This window comes from Cydia fagiglandana, chromosome 2 (genome assembly GCF_963556715.1).
Source record: "Cydia fagiglandana chromosome 2, ilCydFagi1.1, whole genome shotgun sequence".
In the NCBI taxonomy this organism is placed as follows: Eukaryota; Metazoa; Arthropoda; class Insecta; order Lepidoptera; family Tortricidae; genus Cydia; species Cydia fagiglandana.
In genome coordinates this window covers 20,473,301-20,488,752 of record NC_085933.1, presented here as the reverse complement: position 1 = coordinate 20,488,752, position 15,452 = coordinate 20,473,301, and the positions used below count along the sequence as shown (strand labels likewise).

General features: G+C 36.0%; 1 protein-coding gene across 1 annotated transcript; it reads right to left on the bottom strand.

Moving 5' to 3' along the window:
• Window positions 1-1,494: 1,494 nt before the first annotated feature.
• Window positions 1,495-4,725, bottom strand: LOC134678182 (UDP-glycosyltransferase UGT4-like). Its single transcript, XM_063536641.1, has 4 exons — window positions 3,889-4,725; window positions 3,502-3,724; window positions 2,364-2,583; window positions 1,495-1,817 (listed from the first exon to the last, which is right to left on the bottom strand). Exons 1-4 carry the CDS (start codon window positions 4,717-4,719, stop codon window positions 1,535-1,537), a joined length of 1,557 nt encoding a protein of 518 aa, XP_063392711.1. The 5' UTR covers window positions 4,720-4,725; the 3' UTR covers window positions 1,495-1,534.
• Window positions 4,726-15,452: the final 10,727 nt, after the last annotated feature.

Here is a 15,452-nt window from a genome sequence, read left to right as displayed (position 1 = left end):
CCAGAGCTTCCGACGCATCGTTTTCTATGGAAAGCACCACGTGATCACCAATCAGCCGTCACAGGAAATGACATGTCGGACGCCTCGGCCCGGGCACGACTCGGTCTAGCGTGAGTCACCATTTATTTAATCGATAGCTACTACTAAAAGATACCTATTGTTATTATAGGTATCAAGTTGAAAATACTTTTATTATTGTCAGTTGCGTCTTCTTAATTTACTAGTAACTAGAACTAGACTCTGGTACTACTATAGTTCGTTTTTTTTAGCATTAGAAATAAGGTAAATAATCTTGATGTGTCTATTAATTGAAAAACACATTTTAAAAATAAGTTACGGCAAATATGTAACATTTATGAATGTGATATGTTAATTTAAAATCGTTTTTTAATTAAAAGACATGTCCAGATCGCTTACCTTCTTTCACGTTCTTTTAATGCTAAAAAAAACGAACTATAAGTACAATCATCGGAACTTTTTTTTCAACTTAATATTCCAATTTCAATCGACTCTCTTTCCGATCTACCTACATTGATCACTTTGTTAAACTGTATATATAACGAGTGTCAAACCCGATCACCCGCTAGTTTCGATAAGTGATTGGAGCCAGTGTTAAGGGCAAAGCCTTGACGTCACGGAGTAATTGATGTCTCTTGGAACCCACTTTATACCGAATGTATCGGAGATTTTCTCTGATAGACAGGCTTTACAGTGATTGCGGTTGATGAATGAATCTCATTACTTGTTTAAGGAAAGATAAAAGACGTTAAACGATCTTAACGTTTCATCTAGATTTAACACGTGTTCAAAAATTATCCATTTAAGTTTTTGGTCTGTATAGTATAGTCAAAACTCCGAAGGTTCATACTACGGAGGACTGAATGTCACACCCATGGTACTTACGTCTAGGCAAGCATCAGGCGTCACGATACTCATATGTCTTAGTGAAAGCTACTTTAACAGTTAGGCGCAAAATTGACAAAATCAAAATTAGTAACATGAGCAGAAGTTTGATATCAATCAAAAGCATTGGTGATTGACTTAATAATTATTGTCCTTTAACCTAATTGGTAAAAAAAATTAAAACATAAAATTTGTTTTTGCTACGAAAATATAGCCTACACAAGTAGATACGGGTAGGTGCACTCAAACTAGAAAGTGCTTGATTCTATTATAAGTCCTGCTTTGTTCAGGCTTACGGCTCAGACGCACTTGAGTTGCGTTGCTTCAACGATACAGAGGCGCTTTCAAAGTTACGCCACTGCGACATGCCTACTTTAGTTTTGTTGTAATTTATTTTAAATTAATAAATACCCTTAAATGTTGCTTCACCGACCGTCACTTAAGTTAAATTTCAGTACCGAATATCAGCAAGTTTAATGTACCCTGATTTAAAACCTTGAATGAATTTAAAGACATAAAATAAGGAAAGGCCTATAAACATTGTACCTATACCTATTAATTAATATAAGGTTTCGAAAAAAAATGCCCAAAATCGGAAAATAAATAACATAATTTATCACCACAACAAACCTTAAAATACTTTCTCTTTCGGCTTATTTCTCTTAAATATAAGCTTGATTGACACATGAATAAAAAGTATTAGCAGCACAATAGCACCGAGAATACAAAACAGGACGGTAAGTAGTAGATTCAGTTCGTAGTACTCGGCCCAGCCCATACCGGCCGCGGGCGCCCGCAGATGGCGCGCGCCACCGTGCCGCAATACGTGCTCCGTCCACCAGACCGCGCGTTCCAGTGCAGACATAGGCTGGTCGTTGATGATGTTTCTGAGTTTGATCACGTTCTGCTCGTAGCTAGAAAAAAAAAAAAACCGGTCAAGTGCGAGTCGGACGCTCGTTCCAACATAGTCCATAAGTCCGACTCACGCTTGACTGCACATTTCTAATAGGTTCTGCTGTCATCTATAGGTAAAGTATTATTTTGTGTATTTTTTTTTAATTTTAGTCCCAGTATTTTCAGAGATAAAGGGGGCGGGGATGGTCGGACAGACAGACGCACGAGTGATCCTATAAGGGTTCCGTTTTTTCCTAAAAAAGGTTCCTATAACTCCGCTGGCTTGGTCACCTGAAGAGGATGGGAGATGGGGCACCCGGGCGGGTAACGTCCGTCTGGGCGTCCCAGATACCGCTGGAGTGACGAAGCCCTAAAATATCTGTCCGCCCTCGGAATACCCAGCTGGCGTAAAGTGGCACAGGAAAGGGCCGAGTGGTGCTCTTTTGTGTCAGAGCAGAGGCCATGGCCGTGTATGTTTATTAACTCAAGGTTAATAGAAAAAAATGTACATCGGTAAAAAATATGTCTTCGTAAAACCTATAGGGGGCTTCGGAGACTCATTTTACCTCTTGTTCGTCATTATCATGTTGATGGCTGCAGTAAACTGTTGCTCAGTGAGCGTGTCCTTATCCAATTTGATGCCAATACCGTGACGCACATATTTCTCGGAGTTTGAAAACTGGTCCATGAATAAAGGTATGCCGATCAAGGGTACCCCCGCTTCAATGCCATCTTCTGTGGACCGGAGACCAGCGTGAGTAATGAAGAGTTTTATTTTTGGGTGGCCTGAAAATTTAGTAAGTAATATACACCGTGTTTTTTTTTGTTTTCCGTTAATTTCAAGGGTGCATTCCTGAGCTTAAATCAAGTAACTTTCTCAAAGACACCGATATTCTAATTAACTCCATTTCGGAGATAATCAATATTTTATTTTTTTCCTTTATGGCCTCTACAAGCGTGTACACTTGCCTTAGGGCCGGTTTACATATTGATTAGTGTTTAGAATGAGTTCATACATTTGCTACTAAACTTAAGTAAAATCTCGGTCGATCGATGTTCGAAATGACATTGATATGTCACAGATTTCAATTGTTTGGTTGAGTTAAATGTAATGCCCGTCTTACAACAACACTACATGCTACATTTAATTACTTTTTAAACTTTTTAAAAGCAAAAAAAAATTGTTTTTAATTAACTATGGTATTTAGTTCTCTCAAACGTACTTAACCATACCCCGAAGTTAACGGAATTCATTAAAAACACGGTGTATAATACTTAGTCATGTTACAATTTACCAATTTTCAGAGGCTTAGAAATTTTAAAAAACCCCGACACTCCGTGTTGTAACAGCTAGTATCTAAGAAGTGTCTCTCATGTACAGTCAGCAAAACAATTTTTGGCTTAGCACCCTTGCATATAAAAATGTATCCCCTGCATACATTTTGCTGAACATCTTTAAAAACCAACCTTCCAAAAATAGTTTTACAAGCCTCTCTTAGAGGCAATCTCTTACTGAATAAGTTCGTGTGAATAATATATTCTCAGAACATTGGCTTGTAAAGACGTTTGTGAATTCGACCGTACCACAAATCCTTTACAGAATCGAATTCTTCAGAAAACTGTTGTCCGTTCCTTCTGTGTATGATAAAATTGACGTTGAAACAATCATTAACATAATAACTGTTAAGAGTTTGCTTGACTTACGTAACACATCAATTTGAGGCAGCCACTTAAAAGTCCTGATATTTGTCGAACTAATAGGAAATTCGTCCGAGTCCCATTTCCACAATATATTGTATGGAATATTTGAAAAAACTTTAGTTAATATTTGTAATGTTTTCGCCGGCAAATCGATTGGGTCGAAATTAGTGCCAAAACTAACGTATATAACTTCTACCGGAGATTCATCTAAATATGTTTTGATGTCCTGTAATAACGAAGCAATATTTATAGTGCCTGTTCAGTTCTAGAATCAACATTACGCACATTTTAGTTTAACAAAAAAGGGCATTGTGATCAAATATATACATAATGCCATGTTTTTCATGCATAGTGCATTTCATAAACGAATAAGATGTCATGGTCTATTACCTGTGGAAGTGGTTTTTCAGAGACCTTATGCATACCTCCAATATAAATTACATTAGGCGGAATAGGTCGATTGTCTTCCCAAATTAGTGCTTCTCCATAAAAGAGCATATCAATATTTTTTTCCAATTCTGCAACAGTTGGCGTTTCAGGTCCAAATAAATGTTTTAATACCAGATTGTCATATTCTTCTGCATCCTTAGTTACTTTGTGGATGACAATTTCAGTAAATAGCTCTTTAATTTTCTCCCACATAGTTAGGTCATATAATCTCTGTCTATGCATTTGAGGATAGACTATTGGGTGTGTAGGCACTCCTAAGTTGTTGTTAAGCCTGTCTATTGCACCTAGTCCACATACTGCAATAACAGGAGCATTGAATACGTATGACAAGACAAAAGATATTCTAGATGATACATCTAAAAATAAAAGGTCAAAATTTCGGCTTTTCTGTTTAAGAAGCTGTTGTACTTCTGGCGTCTGGATTTGTTTAGCAAAAGTATCTGCAGTTAATTCAAAATAACGTCTCAAGTGTTGAATTGGGTCTGTTTCTTTCTTAGTAATACTAGTGACCATATGTTGTCTTGCACGTGAATACGAAACGTTATGAATATCTATTTCTGTCAGATTATCAGGCGGCTGTGTATTCTTATACAACGGGCCTGCAGTTACAACCACTATTTCATGTCCACGTCTTAGCAGTTCTTCATGAATTGGTTTAAATAACAGGCCATGACTTATTGCAGGCACTGGTAAAAACGATAGTATACGTGCAGCTTGTCCATTGTAAACTAAATTGAATACTAGAACTAGAAATAATTTACAACAATTCATGTTAAAGTCTTATTAAGTACTAAATGAGTATACTAACCCAAACTAATATAATAACTAACTAAGTTTTACCTACATGAAGTTCACATTAAACTAATGTTTTAGTAATGTAATAAAAACTTATCAGTTGTAAATGAAAAGGACAGGATTTTTGCGTCATAAAAAATGGTACTTAGGTACTTAACATGTCTCGTGATGTCATGTAATGAGAAGGACTAATGATATCGCACGGAACGACGAAACGCAAACGTAGTCATCGTGGTGCCCCTATACTATTGCCAAACAAGCATTGTTTGTACATTACCTATATTATACAATTTCTTCACTAATCAAGAAGTTAAGTAGTTGGTTATTCTTGGAAAATCGTTTTCCCATGTTCAGCTTTTCAGTAACTTTTTAGGGTTCCGTACCCAAAGGGTAAAACGGGACCCTATTACTAAGACTTCGCTGTCCGTCCGTCTGTCCGTCAGTCTGTCACCAGGCTGTATCTCACGAACCGTGATAGCTAGACAGTTCAAATTTTCACAGATGATGTATTTCTGTTGCCGCTATAACAACAAATACTAAAAACAGAATAAAATAAAGATTTAAGTGGGGCTCCCATACAGCAAACGTGATTTTTGACCAAAGTTAAGCAACGTCGGGCGTGGTCAGTACTTGGATGGGTGACCGTTTTCTTTTTGCATTTTTTTCCGTTGTTTTTTTGCTTTATGGTACGGAACCCTTCGTGCGCGAGTCCGACTCGCACTTGCCCGGTTTTTTTAATGTAACTGGCTGAAAGAGCTTCTTTTCTTAGGTTTCCTTGAAATTCCGTTTTATACAATATGTCGATTAAAAAATTTCTTTAAACATAATGTTAGGAAATGGGTGAATCTTTAATATGAAGTAGTTCATAGAAGTATAGAGTTCAAGTAGAGCTCAAAACCAATAATTGATTGAATAAGTCTCTCAGTTATAAGTAAGATATAATTAAGATTCTAATTGTACTCCAAGTATTAATCTATCTCTTCTAATAGAAGAGATAGATTCGAGATAGGTCCTTAATCGCAAAAAACTTCCTTTGCTACAGTTTAAAATAACTCCAATGTGCCCAGAGTTGAGAACTCAGAGCAGTAAACTGGTTTTCGACTGTTCGTTCCTATTGCAGTACAACTTTTTCGCTTCGGTATGTTTACGTACATTTGCAACATTTGGAACAGTTGAATCACTCACTTCACTCACTTGGTTAACTTATGTAGGTATTAGGTATAGGTAAATATTATGGAGTAGATACGGTAAACTTTATCTAGATACCTTCAGTAATTAACAAGCAAAGCAAAACAAAATAATACCTGTACTAGGTACCTACCTAATCTACCTATCCTCCTCCTCTCATATTAATTATGACCGGTAGGAGTATGATGATGCAATGGAATTAAACTCCATAATCAATATAATAAAAAAATGCAAATCGGTTACTCACAACCTACAACTACAAGTAAATTAAAAAAATTAAGGTTATTCAATTTAAACATTCTCATAAATTTTGCATTGCCAAAACATACCAGATACTTAATAAAAGAAAAAATTAAATATCAGATAAGTATTAGAACATTCAGAATACATAAATAGATTACTTTAACTATTTGTAGTTCAAGTTTTATAAAATACACATGCATTTTACTTTCCTCGTATTCGAAATGAACATTGTTCTGACTGGATTTATTGGCGCTCTCACTTCGATCGATGAAAATATCTCGTCAGATATGGGTGCCTTTCATCCCCTAGTTAACAATCTACTAAAGATTAAAACATAAGTATTTTAAGCTGTGAGGTGCATTAGTATAATAAATGAATTACCTACCAGGCGTCCGGCTCAAGCGAACAATCACATCTCTCCCGAATATAGAATGATTTTTGGTCCCCCAATCCCAACTTAAGGGGCCCACTGATTAACAGTCCGCCGGTCGGTATCGGCCTGTCAGTTAGAACAAAATTTGGACGGCGGACTGTTAATTAGTGGGCCCCTTTAAGTACCCAAGTTGCCATACTAATTGTATAGAAAAGTGGATACTTATGTTAGGGAACCGATTGTATTATGATGTATCTGAACCCAGCAAACTGTGAGTCAAACGGAAGTTTATATGCTGTACACAAATTAAATTTGAGTTCTTTTTGAAAGTCCTTACAACTGCGTTGGTATTCACATCGGAGTTCCAACTACAAGTTCTGGCAGTTAAGTATTTAAATCAGGTCTTTTCTCAAGTAGCGCTAGTTTTCTTCTTTAGATGCAGTTTGTGAAGTAACGCAATCAGACAAGTTGAATACTTGAAAGAACTGTATGTCAATACTGATCTCGTACTAAACAAATAACTTTTTATATAAATGAATCAAGTACCTACCGCCATATTAACGCATGTACATAAATAAGACCTTTGTACATCCGAATATTTATTATAAACTCGTTGAGTAAATTAAATAGTATACTTTATTCCTTTCACATTTTCCTTTGAGCTGCATCTAGGACTTAATAAACATCATAATTTATGAGCTTCAAAGTAAAATATCGCCTCTAATAAATTATACCTTGCTAAACACATTTTCATCTTTCAACACCTGTCTCTTCCCTGACTATCTAGTGGAAAACCCCCCTTTTTAATCTTAGATAAAGGGTACATTGAGTGCTTAACCATCACGTCTGAGAACGTGCACAAATTTGTTAAAGCAACCGAGTACGTCTTTAACTCAAAGCATTAAGGTTAAAACTTGTTGCTTACATCTCTGCTTTTACAATTCCTCGTTGCGCCTGAGGACAATTTTAACGTTTCACCCACTTTGAGTTTTAAAATAGGTGCCGTTAGGTTGTTTTTGCTTTGAGAATTACTAGTGCAAATTTGTATGGAGATATCTAGATAGGAGACTTGACAATAGGGCCTCTTGTTTTACCGGTCGCTGAACGGCTTGCGGTTTGGTTTCAGTACGAGGAGAAGCGTTTTCCAAAATCAGAAAAAAAAGTTGTTAAATGTTGTAATAAGCCCAAGAGCTTAAATTTCCCGGGTCTCGAAAGATAAGCTTGTTATATGTTTTTTTTTATTAATAGTGCACTAGCAAAATTGGCATTTAAAGAATTTTATTGACGCCTGACGCTGCATATATAGGTATGTACATCGTCAACGTGTATACATATAAAGTACGGGCTAGCGTCTATAATAGTTATGCCTTCTTCAATGTGACGCTATATGCAACGCACAGCGTGAACTGTAACCAAAATCTAAGTGCAGTTTACCAAGAACCTTATGGACAATTTGTGAAAAGATATTATATTTTATTATATTCATTAAAAAGTATTGTATAGTGTATACTCAACTTACGAGCTCCTCACCTTTTTTTCTGCACTCTGGCGTCCCCCTTGTCCCACCACCAAACCCCCATAGGGCGGTCTTCATTGACAACATTATCTTCCGATCGGACATTTTACTATCTCGTTACAGACTAAGTACCAGCGATTCTAAATTTATCAAATATAATGAGGCAATAGTACTGAAAGCATTTGTAGATGTAAACTACTACTTATCGGTACTTATTAAAATTAATGTTGTTCAATATTTCGTTCAAGGTGTTACGTAACGAAGTAAAGCTACTTGGCACTAATTATTTACTAAATAATACCTTTAAGCATGCCGTCAGTCCCACGTTAATATATGTGTACAACAATGTTGCTAATAATTTGTTGATAACAATCGATTTTTCTAAGTTTTATTCTCTATACAAAAAATTCAATCACTTGCTGGAGTTGCCGGTATCATATTACGCAGAAAAGTACTTATACCGGGTGTGGCCTGTAATACGAGCAAATAATTAAAACATAGATTGTACTCTTCAAACGGTGACACTTTTGTTCAACGACTTTTAAAAATTATGAAGTATTTAGACTCCCTATTTTTCATACAAAATAAATATTATCTTCAATGGACGCCATCGCCACGCCATTATCGTTGTGACTGACGTTGCTTGTCATGCCTTAAACATAACAAAATTCGCAATACATTGCGTCTTAGAATAAACTTTAAAGTGTATTAAAAATCAATCCACAAGTTATTTTTAAAAGTCGCCGAACAAATGTTGGTCAGTATGAGGAGTACAGCCTACAGTTTAATTTTTTGCTCATATTACAGGCCACACCCGGTATTGTATATGTACCACCATTTAGGGTCCTAACTAAATTATTCGGTATTGAACAACCAATTAAGTAAGTATTGATTTACGGTATAGAATTTCCAATTTAGCAAGAACCTTAAATGGCATAACAATCCCTATACTAACTTACGATATTGGTCTGATAAAGGCAAAAGGTGGTCAAAGAAACCTTTTTTAAAACAAAAATTAAACGTACTATTAACTTTCCATCTATAAAAACATATGTAGTACCAGTGACATTAAAAGCTTGTTTGAAGAGCCACAGTCTTTAACATCTGTGATTTATTTAGCCAACCATAAAATAGATATGAAAATACCGTTTTATTATATAATCTATAAGCTAATAAAGCTGTAAGAAAAGCGTACGACATTTATTAAAATGTCGTTTTATTGTCATTGGCTAAGAACAGGACGTACGCTGGCGGACAATACAAGGTAAACAATATAATAAATAATATATTATAAGGTACCGTAAAACCACACAACTATAGTCCAGTACTACAACTATCATATGGTCCACATTGATTAATACGTAATTAAAAATGTGCTTTTTGGTTTTGTCCGAGTTTTATTTTCCATAGATAAAAATATTTTACCATACTACAGCTTTCAAAGAATAGTCACACCTAAACGAAGATGTCAGATTTAATTTTGGACCATAGTTGGGACCTTTTAAACTATAGTCGGCATCAGGAACGATTTGTGTTGTCGTTTCGCAAACACAATTTTCTAAAATTTTCATGAAATATTTCTATGACGAAGTAGATGAATTGAAAGATTAATAGATTTTTCTACTCGCATCATTAATCTCCATGCCGTATTTATTAAAATATTATTAAATATCACTTTATGGTGTTGGCATCGTGAGTACTTTTAACTGTAGGTACCTAGCTACCTACATTTCTTTGGCCCGCTGTGCACCAGTGTACAATAGATGTCACCAACAGACTTCCTCCTTTCAGCGTTGGGTTCCGCTTATTTGCTTTTATTAGCCAATCGTTTTACTCTATATCGATTATTGGTTAATAACGACTAACGCAGTATAACGAGCCACTTTGCCTTTAAAGAAGGAATGGTAAAGTCGTTGGAGAAAACAGCTAACTATTTGTGATACAATTGTGGATGGTAAGTAACCATTTCCAAACGAAACGCAGGCAATTTTTAACCGACTTCCAAATCTCAAAAGGAGGAGGTTATGAATTCGGTTGTGTTTTTGATGATGGGATTTAGATTTGTGTGGGGTTTAGACAGATCGAATTAAGATTTGAGGAGTGATTTTTGTGTTTTTATTTTCAAATCAATTATATATACATTCAAAAAAGTGACTTTTGATGAAGTGGAACTGCTGATGATGGTCAGAACAGAACTCGTCAAAGACGCATAGTACACGTTTGGCGATTTCTGAACCTGAACCCGGACCTGGTTCTGGACCCGGACCCGGACCTGGTTCTGGACCCGGACCCGGACCCGGACCTTGCGCGGTTCGGTTGAGAAGTCGGGTGGATAATACATACGACCCGCCTGATTATAAGCAAGAAAGATGGGCACCTACACGTTGTAAATGTTTTAAGAACCTGAACTCCCCCTTTTGAAGAGTCATACTGAGGATGAAAATGCGATATTTACAAATTGATATTTTGTTATCTAATTGTCCAGGATTTCATCACCTACGTAGGCGAGAAATGTTTGTAATATAAAGCAGGCTTAGAAGGCAAATAGTGTAGTGTTCCCGAGAACTTCGTCGGTACTAGACAAGCCGGTGTTTAAATTACGGAGCGTTGCCGAGCTACGAACTGATGAGTTTTGGACCTATAGTTACTGTATACTATTGTTTGTTAACATTAAAATTAAAACTAATAACTTTTAGGACCCACTTGTACGTATACAAATAAACTCTTTCCAATTTTGTCCCATTCATTTCAGTGAGTAACTATGAAGCTCTTGGTTCAAAGTGATATTTAAGTATAATTAATTTATTTCAGTGAGTAAGTATGAAGTTCTTGAATCCAAATGATACTAAGTAGGTACTAATAGGAGTTACCATAAACTGTTACATTACTAAGAAGTATACATTACTGAAACGAAATAAAAAAATACGTTTTTTCATAGAGTTTCCTATATTACCATAGACTTGGGTCACTATAATTAAGATAAATTAACTATAAAAACTTAGTAGGCTAGATAGACTCCTAGAAAGTGGATTTAACTAAAATACTTAAAGCCTAAAATCCCCATTCTATCCTAGAACTTGTATATTCTAGCAAGGTACTGTTTTGTTTTGCATTTTTAGGTCTATCAAAAAGCCCCATATGTTTGAAAGCCTCACCGTCTGCTTACTGCAGGCCTCTGGTTCGGCAACTTAAATACAAGAATTTCGATCAACATTGGCACATTGATCTTTCCCCAAAGAGCTTTTGTTGCTAACCCGACCATTTCTATATTCCACCCAAGCAAACCCACGTCAATGGCCGACCCTTCTCGAACTTTCCATTTTTCATCCCTCCTAGAGGAATTTATTTCCATTATATTGTTTGACCTTGTCTATAGATCTCGGGTCCTTTGAGATTGACCCCATTATGGGAACGGTGCGGTATATTTGATTGTTTTCTTTGAGTCAAAGTTGGGGCGATTGTGGTTTCTAGTCGAAAAGTTTCTTTGTCCCTACAGTCATCAGCAGATGGAAGCTGATAAGCGAACGAACTGTCTATTATAACATTTATGAATTACAGAACAAGCAACATACCGATAAAATGTCATTCATTCAGAAAAAAGGTATCTATATTGTCGGTTTTCGATAAAAAAGATTTATAATTGCAATTTTTCAACTATAGCAATCTTATTTATTGATTGCTGACAGTTAGTTACCCTTTCCTTCAAAATTACACATTTTGATTAGTTATTACTCAATATATTTAGAAATACCGGTATCTAAATTACTAAGTAGTTTTGTTACGCTAATGCTGTTGTTATTAGGAAAGTTCTCAGCGAAACTCTAGAAGTACTTGAGGTCTTTTCAAAAGGGTCCGTTGAAAAATCGGCCTATCGGGCTAGCACCTAAAACGCTTTATTATATGTGGCCTTCAAAGGAAAGGTCAAAACTAACAAGTAACTTACATTAACTAATATTATATGTACATATATGTATATATTTTAGGTCTCGTTTACTTACTGTTACCCAAAATTGATTGAAGGTACCTGATTAAGGCAAACTTTGTATTAATTCGCACCGTTTGTAAGTTCTAGTGACGTTAGTAGCTGCGTGGTGTTCGGATAGAGACCCCATTAAAACGCGAGCTCCTCGTTTTAGACTCTAATTGCCCGTGACCTCGCTGTCCTGTAATGTTCTGCCATTTATGTGTGCCGGAGGATAGGCAGGTTAATTGATCAGGTATTAATTGTTATTCGCATTACCCTATTTCAAGCGAAACGCGACAACATAATACATCTGCCACTGTTGGGTTAGTGGATGGCTAAGGTGGTGATACTAGTGCTCGACATGCTAATGCCCAATAGATGACACCCTGCTGTCACGTCTATTGACAATGAATTAAGTTTTAAGTTGACATGTACTGGGACCGCGTCGAGAATCAGCATTATGACTTAAAACTTTATGGGAAACAATAGATAAGCGGAACAGGCACTAGGTACTTAACCTACCCAACCAAAAGTAATTTTATCCTTGCGGCTAACTGTACAAAATCGCTCATGGTACCATCTAAAAGTATAACATGTACACTGGCGTTCAAAAGTGCATGGACATGTTTCAGCCTTATTAATTTAAGGCATTACGGTCGACATCTATTCATGCACAAGCACGCCACTCTATTTCGATACATTTGCCCTCTTGTGGATACAGGTTTCTAATTGGCAAGCCTACCGATCCTGTTGTAAATAGGTACTGTAGCGGCAGCTCTATTTCAGTTTAAATGTTTAGTTCCGAGCAAATTGCTTGGAAGGATTTCATAGCCAGTTCCTGTAAAACAATAGGCGATGTTTGTTACGTTTTGTAAAAAAAGGTTATGGATAAGTTTTTGTCATAGCCTTTATTTACAAAACCACTATATTTTTCGTTATTATAGTGCATTTATAATAAGTCTTCCACGGCGATAACGTCGCGAGCGAAGACTATTTGGCTAGGCTTGTTTGGAATAATTGATAAAAAAAGGAATGACTATGTAGTACTATTACAAGTTTTCAATCAGTTAAGAGTGAGGTACTACTTGCATAAAAATTGATTTCGTAATATTTCGTATCACATTTACAAAAAAAAAAACAAATCCGTTACATTAAAAATTTTGAGTTGTAATGAGCACCAAATAAGAATTTATAAGACATGCATTGAAAAACATTACCCATCCTTCTATATCAATCAGTAGGGTAATAAAAAAAACAACCATAACATGACAAAAACTTTCAGTAGATTGAGTACTGAGCTAGTAAGCCTCAATCAGTATGGAAGGTAACCCATCAAAATATTCATAGCTTCAACTCATAACAAACTTACACAGCGATTTCTCTTCGGAGCGAATTTTCCCAGAGTTTTCTTTTCAATTTCAAACTGTCTCGCGCTCGGGGCCGCAAAACAAGTGCGGAAATAAGGGTAACATTTGCAGAACATGGATATGACTATGTATTTATTAATTTTAAAACGGTTGCTGCCGATAACACATCATGTATGTTCTTATGTATAAATTCAGGTATGAATGTAACCGGTTGTGAGATTTGCGCCATTGATTCCGGTTCTATTTATTTCGGATGTCGACTGGAAATTGAAGACGAACTTTACTGTTAAGTGTGTCTGTAGGTAAAAATTGCTTAAAAACAGAAAGTAACGTTTTCGATCCAAACTATTTTGAAAAGTCTAAGCGGCGGGCAACAAAGGTCAAAAGGAAATTGAGTATACTCAAGAATGTATGAAGAAGGGTCCCTTTTAACGGTAAACGGTAAACGGTACCTACGTCAATCTTTTCTCTTGGGCTCAATATAGTTATTAGTTTTTAGTAATTTAATTATACCCCATCAAGATCTTTTCATTTTTTGGAACCCGTATGGTTCCGTTGCTTTACGCTATATTTTCTCTCTCTCTTATACACATGGTGTTGTTAACGAAATGTCGCATAGCTTATCCACGTTAGACTAGCGTATCAGAACGCGTCGCAATGTCTAAAATTCGCTGTTATAGGAAAGGAAGCGTCTCGAAAAAAGGCAAAAGCAATAACAGTGTCTAATGGAATTTAAATGGCTGTCCACTTTAATAAATGCGCTTAAATGTGCCTTTAGTTTGAAAAAATCTGTAACAACATTTGCATAAATTGCTTTTTAGTACACTGGTTTTCTCAAAATGTGCTTTCGTGTCTTATACATTTACTAGATCGATTTTATTACGCCTATTTTTTTTTTGGGAACTAGCTGTGCCCACGACGTAGAATTACTTACATATTTAGTTAATTCCACCTCTTTTTACCCATGTGAGTGAAGGGAACAACTTCCGTGATAATAACAATCGCCATACCTAATGATTTTAACTTAAATTATAGTTTTAAAATATAAAAACGTAATAGGTATGTACTACTACTTACATCTCTTTGTACCTACCTAAATAATGTTCTTAAGTGTATAAACTGAGAGCACTGCTTGAGTTAATCAATTATGTTAACCGTGGTATATTCATACCCCATGTCAAGACCACATTAAGTTATTTCAAGCCAAGAACCCCTGTGTTCATTGATTATCATAAATGATTTATTTTTCAATAAGTAGGTACCTACCTAAATAATTTGACCTTATAGAAACATGCAAAACCTCGAGATTAAAAACAGAAGTGGAGGTTTTATCCGAGCCAGGCTCTATCTGAAAGTAAACAATAATGTATCGAACAAAGGACCGTTCGACCACGGCGATGGAAAGATACAGGAGAAGAATAATGTATTGTCAGCAAAATCTTCGACTACAGTCAGCAGCAGAAGTTGCTAAGCGCGCGAGGTGTTCAAAATTACCTTGACACGCTCTTATTCCCTTAACAATAAAGTCGCGTCAAGATCATTTTGAACACCTGCCTCGCCCGCTTAGCAACTTCTGCTGCTGACTGTACGTGAAAAAAATTTGATTCAATATTCGATACTTTAGTAATACGGCTCGATTGCCGGCTCGACTAATTATTGACCGGTGAATTTTCTTTGTAAGTTACGTAATCTCTGAGTCTTTTAGTTTTAAATACTGGTCGATTAATGCTGAACGTAATCTAGCGGCTAAATTGAATACACGTACAGCATATAATTTTTTTAACGGATTTATTATTTTTCTATTTACGAGGAATGTTTCTAGTTTTTCAATATCTACAAAAGTTACACGTTACAGGTAAAAATTCAGCTGAAAAGATTTAATACTCGATATTTCCTCAGAATAATGTAAACGACATCGACATACCCTATGTTACCTCAGAATTTTGTGAGTTTTGATATGAAGTGAGTGATGTCATAATTGTAGATCCTGCTTCGCGCGATTATTGCCTTTATTTCACTAATAGATCCTCGCCGCCCGTTTACCATCTCCGTGGCTGC

Excerpts from the sequence above, each read along its gene's own strand:
- LOC134678182 (XM_063536641.1), bottom strand. The coding sequence starts at position 4,719 with ATGAATTGTTGTAAATTATTTCTAGTTCTAGTATTCAATTTAGTTTAC. Across the intron at positions 3,725-3,888 it reads CTGAAAAACCACTTCCACAG|GACATCAAAACATATTTAGA; the intron begins GTAATAGACCAT and ends TCGTTATTACAG. Across the intron at positions 2,584-3,501 it reads GCCTCAAATTGATGTGTTAC|GCCACCCAAAAATAAAACTC; the intron begins GTAAGTCAAGCA and ends CTAAATTTTCAG.